The sequence below is a fragment of the Protobothrops mucrosquamatus genome, unplaced genomic scaffold (assembly GCF_001527695.2).
Source record: "Protobothrops mucrosquamatus isolate PMUCROS unplaced genomic scaffold, P.Mucros_1.0 scaffold1638, whole genome shotgun sequence".
NCBI classification, from domain to species: Eukaryota; Metazoa; Chordata; class Lepidosauria; order Squamata; family Viperidae; genus Protobothrops; species Protobothrops mucrosquamatus.
The window spans coordinates 120,371-134,835 of record NW_015387797.1 but is presented as its reverse complement, the minus strand read 5'-3'; the positions used below and the strand labels follow the sequence as shown (position 1 = coordinate 134,835).

General features: G+C 44.8%; 1 protein-coding gene across 1 annotated transcript; it reads left to right on the top strand.

Moving 5' to 3' along the window:
* Nucleotides 1-163: 163 nt before the first annotated feature.
* On the top strand, nt 164-13,160 carry LOC107293520 (formin-binding protein 1). The gene is made up of 10 exons (XM_029285414.1): nt 164-359; nt 2,679-2,768; nt 6,600-6,614; nt 6,791-6,826; nt 9,423-9,532; nt 10,293-10,425; nt 10,927-11,051; nt 11,988-12,124; nt 12,306-12,464; nt 12,942-13,160. Exons 1-10 carry the CDS (start codon nt 180-182, stop codon nt 12,947-12,949), a joined length of 993 nt encoding a protein of 330 aa, XP_029141247.1. The 5' UTR covers nt 164-179; the 3' UTR covers nt 12,950-13,160.
* The last annotated feature ends 1,305 nt before the right edge of the window (nt 13,161-14,465 follow it).

The window sequence follows — 14,465 nt, the reverse complement described above, 5'->3', positions numbered from 1 at the left end:
CCCCTATCTGTTTTGGTTTAGTTTTCCTTTTGGTGCTTGTAATTTTTGTGTGTGTGCTCTGTGCTTTGTTTTATTTTTTGTTCCAGGTTTGGTTTTTTTAACCTTTTGATTTCATTGTGTTGTTGTTGTTTTGTTTTCTTTTTTAATTCTATCACTTCTCCATCTCTTATACGTAGCTTATGTCCCTTTTAACACCCCCCTATCAGCCTCCTCCTCTGCCCCCTTCCTCTGCCTCGCCTTCTGCTCTTCCAAATGGCCCTCAGTCCCCCAAGCAGCCAAAGGAACCCCTCTCCCATCGCTTCAACGAGTTCATGACCTCCAAACCCAAAATCCACTGCTTCAGGAGCCTAAAGCGTGGGGTAAGTTCTCTGGGTGTGTCTGTTGGCTTTCCTCTCCTCTTCCATTGCACGTTCTGTTGTGACGTTTGGGGAAACTGAGGTGTACGTCCACCTGTGCCTTCCTTCCTTCCTCGTAGAGGGCCATAGTGGTGTGTCAGACCTGTAGCTTGGCAATGAGATGCCAAGAAGTAGAATTCAACACGGAGTCAAAAACCGCCACGGTGAAACCACAAAAACGTCGCACAGATCAGGAAATGAAAGGACCACTTTATACTGCACTGGGATCCTGGGTCCAGTTCTGGTCACCACAGTGCAAAAAAGATGCCGAGACCCTAGAAAGAGGGCAGAGAAGAGCAACAAAGGCAATCTGGGGTCAGGAATCTAAATCTCATGGTTTAATTTTGGGGGAACTAGGTAGGTCTAGTCTAGTGAAAAGAACTAGGGGTGATATGATAGCAGTGTTCCAGTTCTGGAGAAGAGGGGGTCCCCCTGTTCTCCAAAGCACCTGAAGGCAAGGCAAGAAGCAACCTAGGAGAAATTTCCTGATAGTGAGGACAGTTAACCAATGGAACTCCTTGCCTCCAGAAGTTGTGGGTGCTCCATCACTGGAGACTTTTGAGAAGAGGCTGGACAGCCCTTTGTCTGAAATGATATAGGGGCTCCTGCTTGAGCAGGGGGTTAGACTAGAAGACCTCCAAGGTCTCTTCCAACTCTGTTTTTTCTGTTATTCTGTTTGGCCATCAAAACAATCAAATCTGAGCAGTGTCTCCGTGCTTCATTTAGTGACATTCAAAGTTGCAACGGCACCAAAAATGGTGCTTTCCCCCCCCCCAATCATCATTTTTAGTGACTCTCCACTTGAACCTTTGTGGTTTCTGTTCCGATGGATGTTATTGACTCCTTCCCTTATCATATAATTGTCTGTTTTGCATCCAGAAATGTGTTTTTAATCATTTGCCATGTTTTACTTTTGATTCTTTCTTGAAGTTGTGCGTTGTGGGCGCACAATCCCATTGTGATCGTCCAACTTAATACTTTTCCAATCTGCCTGCCACAATGCCTAAAAAAAAAAAGATTAATTTCTTCCTTTTTTCAGCTTTTGGGGATGTTGATTTTATTTTAGCACTATTTCAGCCCTGGCTTGCTTGCAGATTAATAGCGTGTGATTATTTTTCTCTGCAGTCCAAATTCGGTAGGTACTTGGTGTTTTTAGAAATAAAAGTGAAATAAACTGTGTTGACCAAGGGCTGCTTTTCGTGTTATGATGTTCACACCCACTGAAACCCCACCCAAGCTGGAAAATTTAAGATGGATTTCACTTATTTGGGATTAAACTGTTAGCTGGTGTTTGGTAGGACAGGATATTTAAAACGGCCACATTTAAATTGGATGGAGTATAATTCAGCATAAAACAATTTCTGCGAAACTCAAAAAAACGCCCTGCCTCTAAAAAGTTAGCCTGTCAGGGAATAAACTGCCAGACTAGTTTTCTTAATGCGAGGAGTGTTAAATTATTAGTAGTAGTAGTAACTGGGGCACATTTGGGATTTTCCTGTGACTGGATAAATTATTCCGTTTTCTGGCTTGGAATAACCCAGTATAGTAGATCAGAGTTAGTGACTGTTTAGTATTTAGCTAGTTAATTTTTTAGTTAGGTGTTTGTTTTTTTCCCCCTGGTGTAGCTGTTTTCTCTCTCATGCTCATTCCTCCTTCAGTTCTGGATTATGAAGAATTCTGCTCAGAATTTGCATCCAAAGCAGATGCTTCTCGTATTAAATGCTTCATGGGGAAGGGGTGTCTCTGTATCCCCTTTCTCTTGCTCAGATTTTTTTCTGAGACCCAGGGAGGACCAGTACAGGTAGTCCTCAACTTACGACCATATGGTCATAAGTCAGGCTGATCCTTAACTGAGCCATTGCGTGCCCAACCTGATTTTATGACTTCTTTTTATTTACGATGGTCATTAAGCAAATTCACACAGCCGTTAAGGGAAATCCATGGTCATTAAGTCCACCCATCATCTGCAGCCAGGCATGTCTCATTTAACAGCGGCATTGATTAGCGCTGGACGTTCTGGTCCTGATTCACGGTCATAAGCCGAGGACTATCTGTGTTAGATCGTAACCTGGCCACCCTCTTCGGGGAATCCTGGCTTGCAGTTCAGAGGATCTTTGTTCATTTTGTTTCAATCACGCTCCAGCTAGAGGTAACCTTTATATTGCTGTAGGAAGAGTAAATGTAGATCTCTTTATTTTTTTTGTTCTTCCTCCTCCTCCTCCTCCTCCTCCTCCTCTTCTTCCTCCTCCCTTTTAATACCTGTATTTTCTTTTGCTGACTCAGCAACAGTCTCAGTCTTTGTACTTTGACAAAGAACACATGAAGAGGCGATTAGGCAGAGCCACCTATGCCGTGGAAGCTAGGGAGTACATTGTAAGTCCCATGGATGGTGTGGACGGCCCAGTCCGTCATTGGCGCAACCACTGACTTCTTTGCAGCGGGGCAAGGGGAGGGGGCGAGCTCCAATTTGGCCCTCCGCAACCCCGGATCGGTCTGGAGATTGCAAAACCCCAAATTCTGATGGAAGGCGGAGCTGCCTTCCACCCACCCCTTTGTGCCTTACGAGGCTCTTCCACGGCACCGAGGCGCCCCGATAATCTTGGCCTAACCTTTCGGAAACCGCCCTCTTGCCCGCTGTAAACGAGAGTCATGGTTTGCCACGTGCCAGTGACACCCAGATCCGCCGGCTTCTCCATGCGCTGCCGCGTGTTCTTCGTTGCTTGCGGCTTCTCCTCCATCATCGGCTCCCCGCGAAAGGATCCCTCGGCTGCATCCTGACAACATGCGCCCCGGAGGATTTTGCCCTTGGTTTCAGGTTCAAGAAAGGGGGCTTGTGAAAAATCAGAGCCTGGCCCACCCCTTTCCTCTCCGGATCTGTCGCAAACGGCCATCGGTTGGGGGAAAAAACCCGAATAAATGAAGTGGGAGATATGGTTGGAAATGGCGCAACTGAACTTGATCCTCAAATTTATAGCTTGCGATTACACAGACCTTCAACCTCGGCTGCTAGAAGAGGTGTGGACTTCAACTCCCAGAATTCCCCAGCGGGTTGAGGAATTCTGGGAGTTGAAGTCCACTCATCTTCAAGGAGTCCAAGTTGATAAACACATGACTTTTTTTTTTCTTAAGCAGAGGACCTAAAGGGCTTTGACATTTGCTTATACCTTTTCCCCCCCCCCTGCAATTTCTCAGTGAAATCCAGGATTAGATCATTTATTTGAGGAGTAACTTTAGGCATCAGCCCTGCCTAGCCAATTTTGCTATTGTTGGTTTTCCCACCAGGATACTTTGTCTAGTCAGTGCAAGCCGTATAATTCAACTGTTGAATTTCTGGCGTGCATCGCCCAGGAGATTAAATCCCAAACATGCTAAACTGGTTGGGTTAAAGCCAGTTTAAGCCACCCCAAAATACAGTGTCATCCAAAGAAACCAAGGTTAAGCGTGGAAAACCAGAATCTGGTGATCAGGTTGCTCGTAACCAAAGAATTAAAGCAGCATCCAGGTAAAAAAAAGACTGAAATGAGTTTCATTTTATTCATTTATTTATTTTACAGGGCTATGAAAAACCCAGGAAGTTAAAGGAATTCTAAAAATTAACCACAGCCCAATCAGTAGAACGAAAGTTTTTTTTTTTACAGTAATCCAACCAGTTTATTTTTAACATAATTTGTATTCAAATTCTCATAGTAAAATACAAATGAAAAGAAAGATAACGGGAAAAAGGGGAAGAGAAAAAAGGGAGAAAGAGAAGCGTGGGAAAAGAAAGGACGTAACACTGGAGGTTTTTAAGAAGAGATTGGACAACCATTTGTCTGAAATGGTGTAAGGTTTCCTGCTTGAGCAGGGGGTTGGACTAGAAGACCTCCAAGGCCCCATTCAACTCTCTTATTCTGTTAAGAAAAAAGGATTAACTTCCAACTTTTTTTCAGCGCCGTAAAATAAAAATAATAAAATACAGCCTCAATATTTCAGTTTCACAGGCTTGGTACACATGAACCCCTGCTATAACAACAAACCCTTTGGTTTTTTTTCAATCATTCCATAGGAGCTTTTTTTTGGACCTCGTATGGCGTAATATTTTTTTACTTTCAGCCACCTAAGAATCTGGAGGTCCATTTTCTTTATTCAATTCCTTCTTTTCACCACGGATGCAAAGTTTTTAAGACCGCATTCTGGAACCTTTGGGGCAGTCATGTTGACAGTTTAAAAGCCTCCACCGTAGATGCAAAAAAAAAAAAAAAAAAAGCCAAAAATCAGAAGAAGAAAAAAAACCACCCTGCAAAACAACACCTTTGGTCTCGTTTCCGCCTTCCTCCTCTGTATTTCTTTCCCCTGCCTCATTTTGTAAGCTGTAGATATGCTGTATATATGTGTGGTCCAACCCGTAGCATCTATGGAGTGACCGGTAAAAGAGTGGCCTTGCTGGATGGCAAATTCGTAGCTTTGGCGTCGTTTTTTTTTCCTGTCTAGAGAGTGACCAGCTTTGACTCATAGCGCATGCTTCTCGTAGGGATGTGTTCTTTCCTCTGGCAATCATCCCTCGTAGTTTTGATAGCCTGCATGTAGCTGTTGGAGATGTGTAGTAGCCTTGTGTCTTTGTAGACGTTCACAGCCATTGGGGGGGCGAGGGGGGGTGGGACAGCAAAGGAGATGCTCGGATTTTGAGGACCGGCGTTGAGTGACAGGGACCGAGAGACGCTCACCCTTCAGTCTTCTGCAAGTCAATTGCATTTATTCTTTTTAATGCAAAAGGCCATGATAAAATGGACTTTTGCACAGAGGTTCAACCCCTGGTGGGTTCAGGTAAGTGAGGGGGGGAGATTATAAACTCACGTTGCAGCTTGCTAGGTGGGGTTGGAAACACCAGGGGACTGGGTCCATGGTTTAGATCAGGGGTAGTCAACCTTGGCTCTTTTATGACTCGTGGACTTCAACTCCCAGAATTCCTGAGCCAGCTAAGCTGGCTCAGGAATTCTGGGAATTGAAGTCCATGAGTCATAAAAGAGCCAAGGTTGACTACCCCTGGCTTAGATGATTTATTATTTATGTCCCACCTTTATTATTATTATTTTTTTTTGGTAAACAACTCAAGGTTGCAAACATACCTAATACTCCTCCTTTCTCCTATTTTCCCCCGCAACAACAATCTTGTGAGGTGGGCTGGGCTGGGAGAGAGAGGGACTGATCCAAAGTCTCCCAGACAGAGAAATTACCTCGATGGAAATACGTAAGATTTGTTCACTAAGCAAAAGGGATCAAAACCTTCTTTAAGTCCAGAGCATAACAAGATAACATTCAGAAGCAACTCAGGTAGATTTATAAGATTCCAACTTGGTCTCAGATTTTTTATTTTAATTTTAAACTATTCTGATCCACTTGGATAAATTAAAATACACGGATGTGCTAGCTCATTCCATGCAGGGAAGAGGTTTGTTTATTTTTAGAATTTGGTTTACTCTCAGCATTTATTTTTAGATATTTCAGCAGGATATTATCTGACCTATTTTAAAATCCAGGACAGGAAGCCCTATTTGTGAATCTATTAAAATGTTACTGGCAGATTTAAAAAGCCTAAAATTGCACCGGCCATTCCCATGTTTTGAACGATGGCTGTAAAACCCATGTCTGTGGTGAACACATCACTAAGCTGGAGTTTTAATTGCTTTATGTAATAACGATCCATTTATTTCACTGGCTTCATCTAAGGCTAAACTTTTAGCTTATATATCTATGCATTCTATTGAGGTCTTTTGGCTGTGAATTAATACAAAAATCATACTTGGAAGCAACAAACACGATCCTAATAATTACATTTTAAAAGTTGGCATTAAGTTAAGGGGTCTAAACCAGAAGGAGTCACCTTTGAATATCAGCTCTCAAGTCACCTTTTTTGCAGAGGCTGGTTAGCATGGAAGAGGCAGGATAAAAAAAAACCAAAAAACACTGAATTTGTATCTTCTGGCTATTGGGAGACCAAGGCAGTATTTTTTTTGCCCCTTTACGATCTTGTGAACCTTTGCAAAGTTGTGTAACAAGCAGTGTCCATTTGCACAAGCTGAGCAGACTCTGTGCGTGTGTCCAGCTCATTCGCATCGTTTTATTAGTAACCGTTTGAAGCTTTGTCTTCTTTTTCTGATACGTTCTTTTCTTTCTCTCTCTCTCTTTTTACCCCCCTTCTCCGTCCTCCTCCGTTTTAACACGAAGCTTTCCCTGAAGCTGGTAAGCACCATCCCAGCATGAATTTTTTTTTAAAAAAAATCACCATTTTATGTGTGTGACTTGCAGCTTATCCAAACAGCTACATTGAAAAATAACTTTTTTTTCCTGTTGTCTTTTTTTTCTGTGTTTGTGTTTGTGTGTGTTTATTTATTTTATTTTATTTTGGCCGTTATCAGATAACTTTGAATATGCAGGTCTGGAATTTAATGGAGGTGATCCCATTTTAATGCTGCTAATGAACTACTAAGAATTAACTTGTGGTGTTTCAGTTTAATTAGATGGCTTTCAGAAAGCTGCATGATGCAGGCTGTAAAAACATAGACAGTAGGCTTGTCATTCTGAACTGACAGACAGCCTTGAAACAGATTTAAAAGAATTTAATTTGGGTGAAAAAGACACTTTTCTCCATCCACAGGTGGGGACAGCGAAGAAGATAAAGTGTTGAACTCAATGAACAACAGAGAAAAGTCTGGCCAATTCAGATCACAATTTGTTAAAAAAATAAATAATGCTCCCAAATGAAAGAAGAGTTAGGATAGCAAGTTTTCGGATTGCACAGCGGGGTTGTTGTTTTTTTGGGTTTTTTTTGCAAATTCCGAGAATTTGTTAGTTAAAGGTTTGCTATCCTAGTTATTCCAAATTGGCAAGGAACTGAAAACATCCATCTGCTGATTTTTCCCCCCAAATAAAATATGTAGTATCACTTTCACTGCTAAAAGGTTTTCCTCCTATCTGAAGCAGCCAACTGTCCAGAAAAAAACGCAATATTTGATACCAAAGCACCTGAGGGCAGGACAAGAAGCAACGGATGGAAACTAATTCAAGGAGAGAAGCAATTTGGAACTAAGGAGAAATTTCCTGACAGTGAGAACCATCAATCAGTGGGCGATCTAAGAGATTTTTTCGGACCCTACCCAATGGAGAACTAAAGTATCCTCAGGAATATATAAATTGATCGTCCTTGATATAAGCCTTGGCGGATCCTTCTCTGTCCTTCTTTGAGTTCAAACTGATCACCTCTTTCCCAGTCTTAATAACTGGACCCAACAGATGCTGTTGCCATCTTGGTTATCCATTTGTCTTGGTCTGCTAGCAAACTACGTTTTTCAGCCTTTCATGTGCAAACTCCCCAAACTAATGCTATTTAACCCCATCCCAGCAAATTTCAAAAGAATAACTCCATTTAATTCCAAAAACCGAGGCTGGTGATGAGGGATTTTCACGGCGGGTTCATCCTACATTCCAGCTCAAAGAGAAGGCTTGATCAAATATCTTCACGGTGAATAAGTTGGTGGGTTAAGTTTGGCACTACAGGTAGTCCTCGACTTACAGCCGCAATTGAGCCCCAAATTTCCGTCGCTAAGCGAGACAGTTTGTTAAGTGAGTGTTGCCCCATTTCATGATCTCTCTTGCCCCATTTGTTAAGGAACTCACTGCAGTTGTTAATTGAGTAGTACAATCCTAAGTCATTTTTTTTCAGTGCCGTTGTAACTTCAAACGGTCACTAAACGAACTGTTGTAAGTCGGGGATTCCCTGTAATTATTTGTTGTTCTGAAATTTTGTCAGGCTTGGAGCTGCTTGGATCAGGAATTCTGGGTGGAATAATCAGAGGCAGTTCAGGTGGTTAATAGAGCGATCAAGTCAAACTCAGACAGTTGGTTGACTGGCTTGTCGATGGACAGCATCCGGATAAGTTGGAACCAAGCAGGCCGGCCTCAGATTAAGCGTCCCTGGCGTTTGTTAGCTGGGTTGAACAACCAGAAGAATTGTCACGGGAGCCTGCTTATTTTCCTAACCAGAAGGGCTTCAATTCTGCATGAGGAAATTCAAAGCCACATGGCAGATCTGCCCGAGGGAAAACATTCTTCTTTTGAACGGACGGATGATAAAAAAAAAAAGAATATTAAATGACAGGCTGATTTCTTTCCAGGGTGGAATGAAGCATGCAGGAAAGTAGGTGAAAAGCAAAATAAATTCAATCTTTTGCCCGGAAATCTGAAACCTCCTTCCTCTGAGGTTCGCAAAAGGCCAGTCTTATCCCCAGCCTACGTTTTAATCAACTTCCTGTGGAGCTCTCCGGTCCAGAAAATAGCTAATTTCCGGCTTAATCTGGCTCTGGTGGGTTGTAAATTTGATGGTGATTCCACTTCTACCCCTTTTCAACAGCTGCAGCCGTAAAGATCATGCCTTCGCTATCAGTTGCATACTGTAGCGGTAGTCCTCTATTTACGACCGTTTAGTGACCATTTGAAGCGGGCATTCATAGGTTTCCCTGAGCCATAAGAGGAGAGCCTTAGTAGTCCAGGTTGGGGGGGGGGGAGAAAAAGAAATCAGAAGTTTGGTAGCGCTTTTTCCGACAAGTGTTACGACGTTTGTGGAATAAATTTAATTAAATTAAGCTTTTGTCAGACGCAGCTCTCTTCATCCATAACAAACCCATTTTTCCCTTCCCTTTTCTCACCCAACCCCCTCCTCATTTAAACCTTAGATCAATCTAGCCATTCTGTGCATCCGAGGAAGAGAATTGTGGCTTACAAAAGCTTTAAAAAGCCTTTTTGTAAAATGAGCTATTCAGAAAAGGTGCTCCCAGTTTTTTTATTCTGATTTTTTTTTTGTTTTTTCTAAAGAGATTTGCTTGTATATAGAGAAGAGAGCGCGGGACACTTTTTGATAGCTAATTGGGTCAGAATATTGCAATGCAGGCCAATAAAATCTCGGGTGGGATGGAGGCGTCCCTGGGAACTTCGTCACGATTGAGAGATTTCAGTTTCCTCTTTTTCTCCTTTTTCTCCTTCCTGCCATCCCAGGGAGGAGGACCAGAAGATTACAGCAATCTCCCCCCGGAGCAACGAAGAAAGAAACTCCAGCAAAAGGTGGATGAAATCAACAAGGACATTCAGAAAGAGTTGGATCAAAGGTAGATCAAACGATATGAAAAGAAGAACATTGAGGCTCCAGAAAGAGTGCAGAGAAGAGCAACAAAGATGATTGGGGGACTGGAGGCTAAAAGATCTGCAGGAATTGGGTTTGTCTTGTCTAAGGAAGAGAAGGACTAGGGGTGACATGATAGCAGTCTCCCAATACTTGAGGGGCTGCCACAAAGAGGAAGGGGTCAACTTATTTTCCAAAGCACCAGAAGGCAGGAGAAGAAACAATTGGTGGAAATTACTCAAGGAGAGAACCAACCTGTAATTAAGGAGAAACTTCCTAACAGTGAGAACAACTAATCAGTGGAACAACTTGCCTGCAGAAGTTGTGGGTGGTCCAAGACTGGAGGTTTTTAAGATGAGATTGGACAGCCATTTATCTGGACTGGGATGGGGTCTCCTCCTTGAGTAAGGGGTTGGACTAGAAGACCTCCAAGGTGTCCCTTGCAACTCTGTTACTCTGTAGCTAAAGTACGAATTCAGAATGCTTTTCCTGGCTCTGGTTTTACAGAATAAATGCAAAAGCCGGTTCCCAAACTGGGAAAGTTTTATCTTCCAGCAGGAATGCCGCCCATTGTGGGTGAAGAAACCTGCCTATACGATAATTGTTAGAACTAAAATAACAGTCTTTGGTCATGGGGATATAGTGACTCTAAATGGACTAGTACCTGCCCACTCCACGTGCTGAAAAGGCGTGGACAGTGATTTTAAGTGCCTGGCGGATGATGGCTCTTCCCTCTTCCTTCACAGAGAGGCCTTAACGAAAATGAAAGATGTCTACATCAAGAACCCCCAAATGGGGGATGCAGCCAGCGTGGACATCAAGTTAGCTGAACTCGGACAAAACTTGGAGAAGCTGAGGCTGGAAATACAAAAATTTGAGGTAGGGAGTTATCTAAGCCAGAGGTCCCCAACCTTTTGGGCACCAGGGACCGGTTCCACGGAGAAAGGCTTTTCCACGGACCAGAGAGTACGTGGTTTTGTGTGCTGCCTGCATCCCACGGATGGGGCTTTGTTTGTGCAGACCGGTTGCTGGCATACTATGGCCTGGGACTGGTCCACGGACCGGGGGTTGGGGACCCCTAATCTGAGCATCAGTTACGGTGTTCTCCTTATCCCGCCGGGCTGGTCAGATCCAAATATTTTTTCCAAGAAGCTGAAATATATCCGTCAGCTTTGCAAGATAATCCAGAGAAAAAGCACAATTCTCTCTCTATTGTCCGGTCACCTTAACAGAATCTTGCAGGACTCTTCTGAGATGTTTCACCCGACCCTTTTCCATCTCTGGGCTGAGATACCTTTATCTGCCGTTCTTCCTCCCGTCTCCCAAGGCCGTTCCCACAGACCATTCAAGTCCCTCATTTCCTGTCCTTCTCGGCTTCAGGGCTGGTTAGCGGAGGTGGAAGGTCGCTTACCTGTCCGGACAGAAGCGATGCGCCGCCAGAGTGGAGCGTACGAGCCCCAGAGCAACACCTTGACCGTCACCAACTGCGTCCAGGACCGAGAGAGGTACAGTACCTGTACAGTGCAGGTGGCAAAGGTTTGGTGCCCTGCCCTCTTGGATGCCAGCCTTGTGAACGGTGGTGCAACCCTCACCTCGCTTTGATACTTGATTTCTGTGGCACCTTTCTCTCCTCCAAGAACAACAACCTTGAGAGGTAGGCTGAATGGAGAGGAGTTGGCCCCGGGGTTCCTAGAGAGCTCCCGTGTCTGACAGCCGTTTGGAATCTGGTTGCAATCTCAGGATTAATTTCCTCCGAGATCTCTGGATCCCAGGCAAACTGATCTCAGCCTACAGGGGTGGCTAGGTTAAAAGGGGTAGAGTCATGTTGCAAAAGTTTAAGAGATTAAGATTAGATTGAGATAAGCTTTATTGTCTTTTTTTTTTTACTGTGAGTGGCATGTTCCATGAGCTCAGGTGCGTTGTGCATTTTGTTGCCTGGAGCACACACCCTGCAAGGCAGCAGACGGCTCGTGTTGCAAGCTGCAGTGGGTTGCAGCTGCCAAAAAAAGCCGATGCAGTCCCAGGCTGCATCGACATATGTGCAGCTTTATGCTGCACTGGTGAGGTCACACTGGCAATACTGTGTCTAGTTTTGGTCACTGCAATATAAAAAAGAAGTTGAGACTCCGGAAAGAGTGCAGAGAAGAGCAACAAGGACAATTAGGGGTCTGGAGGCTAAAAGACACAATGAAAGGTTGCAAGGACTGGGTAATGTCTAGTCTAGCGAGGAGAAGGACGAGGGGCGACGTGATAGTATTTTTCCAATACCTGAGGGGCTGCCACAGAGAAGAGGGGGTCGACCTATTCTTCAAAGAGGTCAGAACTTCACAGCAGAGATCCAGGGTGAGGGGCAGCGTCTCCTCCCTTCTTCTTCCCCCCCAGCCCGTCTGACAGCTTGCTATAGTGGCTGCCTTCTCTTGCCCTTTTGCTGTCTTGAGCAGTCCCGATGGCGGTTACACAGAGGAACCCAGCCAGGAGAGTGACATGAAAACGCCGACGACCGAATTCGACGATGAATTTGACGACGAGGAACCCCTTCCCACCATTGGCACCTGCAAGGCTCTGTACACCTTTGAAGGTAAGGGGGGGGGGAAATTCCCCAAACAGGGCCCAGCAGCTTCTGGTTCAAAGATTCTGGCGCGCCCTTTACAAAAACGCCCAGGACTAGCCTGCTGATGCAGAGGATGTGACCTGAATTTAGGGGTTTTTTTTGGGGGGGGGACCGCCCGTATTGATCCACCTCAACTTCTCGTTTGCAGGACAGAATGAAGGAACCATATCCGTGACGGAAGGAGAAACCCTGTACGTCATAGAGGAAGACAAAGGGGACGGGTGGACTCGCATCCGGAGGAACGAGGATGAAGAAGGCTACGTCCCCACTTCCTACGTTGATGTCTTTTTGGAGAAGAATGCCAAAGGTAACAGGGGTTATATAGGTGGTCCTCGGCTTACGACTACAGTTAAGCCCCAAGTTTCCGTTGCTAAGCGAGGCACTTTTTAAGTGAGCTTCGCCCCGTTTTAAGACCTTCCTTGCCCCGGTTGTTAAGTGAATCGCTGCAGTGCTTAAGTTAGTCACACGGTTGTTATGTGAATCTGCCTTCCCCCCCCTTGACTTTGCTTGTCAGAAGGTCGCAAAAGGGGATCACGTGACCCCCCTGGGACACTGCGACCGTCATAAATAGGGGTCCGTTGCCCAGCGTCTGAATTTTGATCACGTGACTATTGCCGCAACGGTCGTAAGTGTGAAAAACGGTCATAAGTTGCTTTTTTCAGTGCTGCCGTTACTTCGAACGGACACTAAAAGAGCCGTTGTAAGTCCTTTAGTGTACATTTCTTCCTTCCCCCCCCCTCCCACTACTCTTATTGTTTGTTTTGGTTTTGTTTTGTTTTTTTAGATTCCTAAAGGAAAAATAAATCAAGAAGTCAGTTGCTGTAACAAGAGCTTCGGGAGGAGCTTAGGCACAGGAGAAGAAACGGATGATTGGATTTTATGATTATTTTGAAACGCGTCCCGTTTTCGAAACCACCTCTGGCGTTTGCGAGCGTGGGATGAAAGGGAGGGAGAATGAATGAATGAATGAAGCCCTCGTGGAAGGAGAATTAAAACTCCCTTCTAAAACTGTCCTTCAAGTTCACCCTTCATTGCTTCTTACGTTCACCTGCATTTCGGCTGTGGCACCAAGGAATCCATCCTGGCTGGGGGTTCAAGCGATTCCCACCGCGGCCTTCCAGATCCAAACTGTGGGATCCCCTCTCTCCCACCCACCCCCCAGAGAAGGGGTGGAATCAGAGCTGACCCTTACTCACCCATTTTCTCATCCCAGATCCTCAAAGGATTTTGCAAACAGGTTTTTGTTTCTCTTACGCAGCAGGTGTGAAACAGGGATTTCCGTAGCCGGTGTCTTCAAAACCAAGGTATTAGATGGATGGTCTCACCACTAGATAGAAATTTGAATTCGCAATGAAGTCTGAAACTTTACGTTGGGTCCACAGCTAATTCTAGGGCCTAAGGCTGAAATAATTTTTGTTTTAATCTAGCAGATCTACCTAATAGTCTTCAGCTTGGGTGTGTGTGTGTGTGTGTGTGTGTGTGGCTTTGCGCCCTGTTGTGATTGCTTGAGAAGAAAATGGAGGAATTGGAAGGATTCTGCTTAGAGCAGAAGATGGAAATGTTTCCTATTTGGAGTCTGTAGGACCTCTTGGCCACATTGAGGAGATCGCTTCCATCCCCATTGGTTAGGCTAGCCTGTATGGTCCTCCTTGAGGACCCTAGATTGGAGAAGAATGCAAAGTTCGTTCCCCTCCAGCTGGGTGAGTGGTTGTGTTTGGTGTGACCCACACCACGGTGTGGTGGGGGGACCCCATTTCTCCTGTCTCTGCACTGCACTCGCTCCATCTGTCCGTCACATCAAGATCCAGAGGAGGCTCATCGGAAGGAGAACAGGCTTCTATCAGGGTTTAGACTAAGGCATATTGAAGTAGAGTGTTAGCGTGATGTATAAATGAAGCTGCAGAGTTTGGCCATTCATGGTGAGCCAAAAGTGTGCCTTTCCCAGACCAAGCTACCCATGTTCAGAAACACCGTTTTGGTCCTGGGTTCAAGCAGTTCCACAGAACCTGAAAACGTGCAGAAAGCGGTTCAGAGGTCCTGGTTTTAGGCTGCTAAGATGGTCAAATCAGAGGTGTCTTTTGATAGCCCTGGTGTTCACCAGGACTTCGGTTCCATGGCTCACCTATGCTAAAAGAAACCATGATGTGGTCTGCAGCTCTCCTGCAGGCAGGAATTCAGATTTCCATTCTAGGAAGTGCCTAGGGATAATGGATCCCCTTCGTCCTATAGACCTCTTAAGTAAGAATTAGGGATTTTGTTTCCCCCGGGGTCAACCTCGGTGGCTTGAAGAGCAGGTGGACTTCAAATC

What these genes read in the sequence shown, in the direction of transcription:
- LOC107293520 (XM_029285414.1), top strand. Translation starts at nt 180, where the DNA reads ATGTCCCTTTTAACACCCCCCTATCAGCCTCCTCCTCTGCCCCCTTCC. An exon ending in TGGAAATACAAAAATTTGAG is followed by an intron (nt 10,426 to 10,926) that starts GTAGGGAGTTAT and finishes TCTCGGCTTCAG; the next exon opens with GGCTGGTTAGCGGAGGTGGA. An exon ending in GGCTCTGTACACCTTTGAAG is followed by an intron (nt 12,125 to 12,305) that starts GTAAGGGGGGGG and finishes TCTCGTTTGCAG; the next exon opens with GACAGAATGAAGGAACCATA.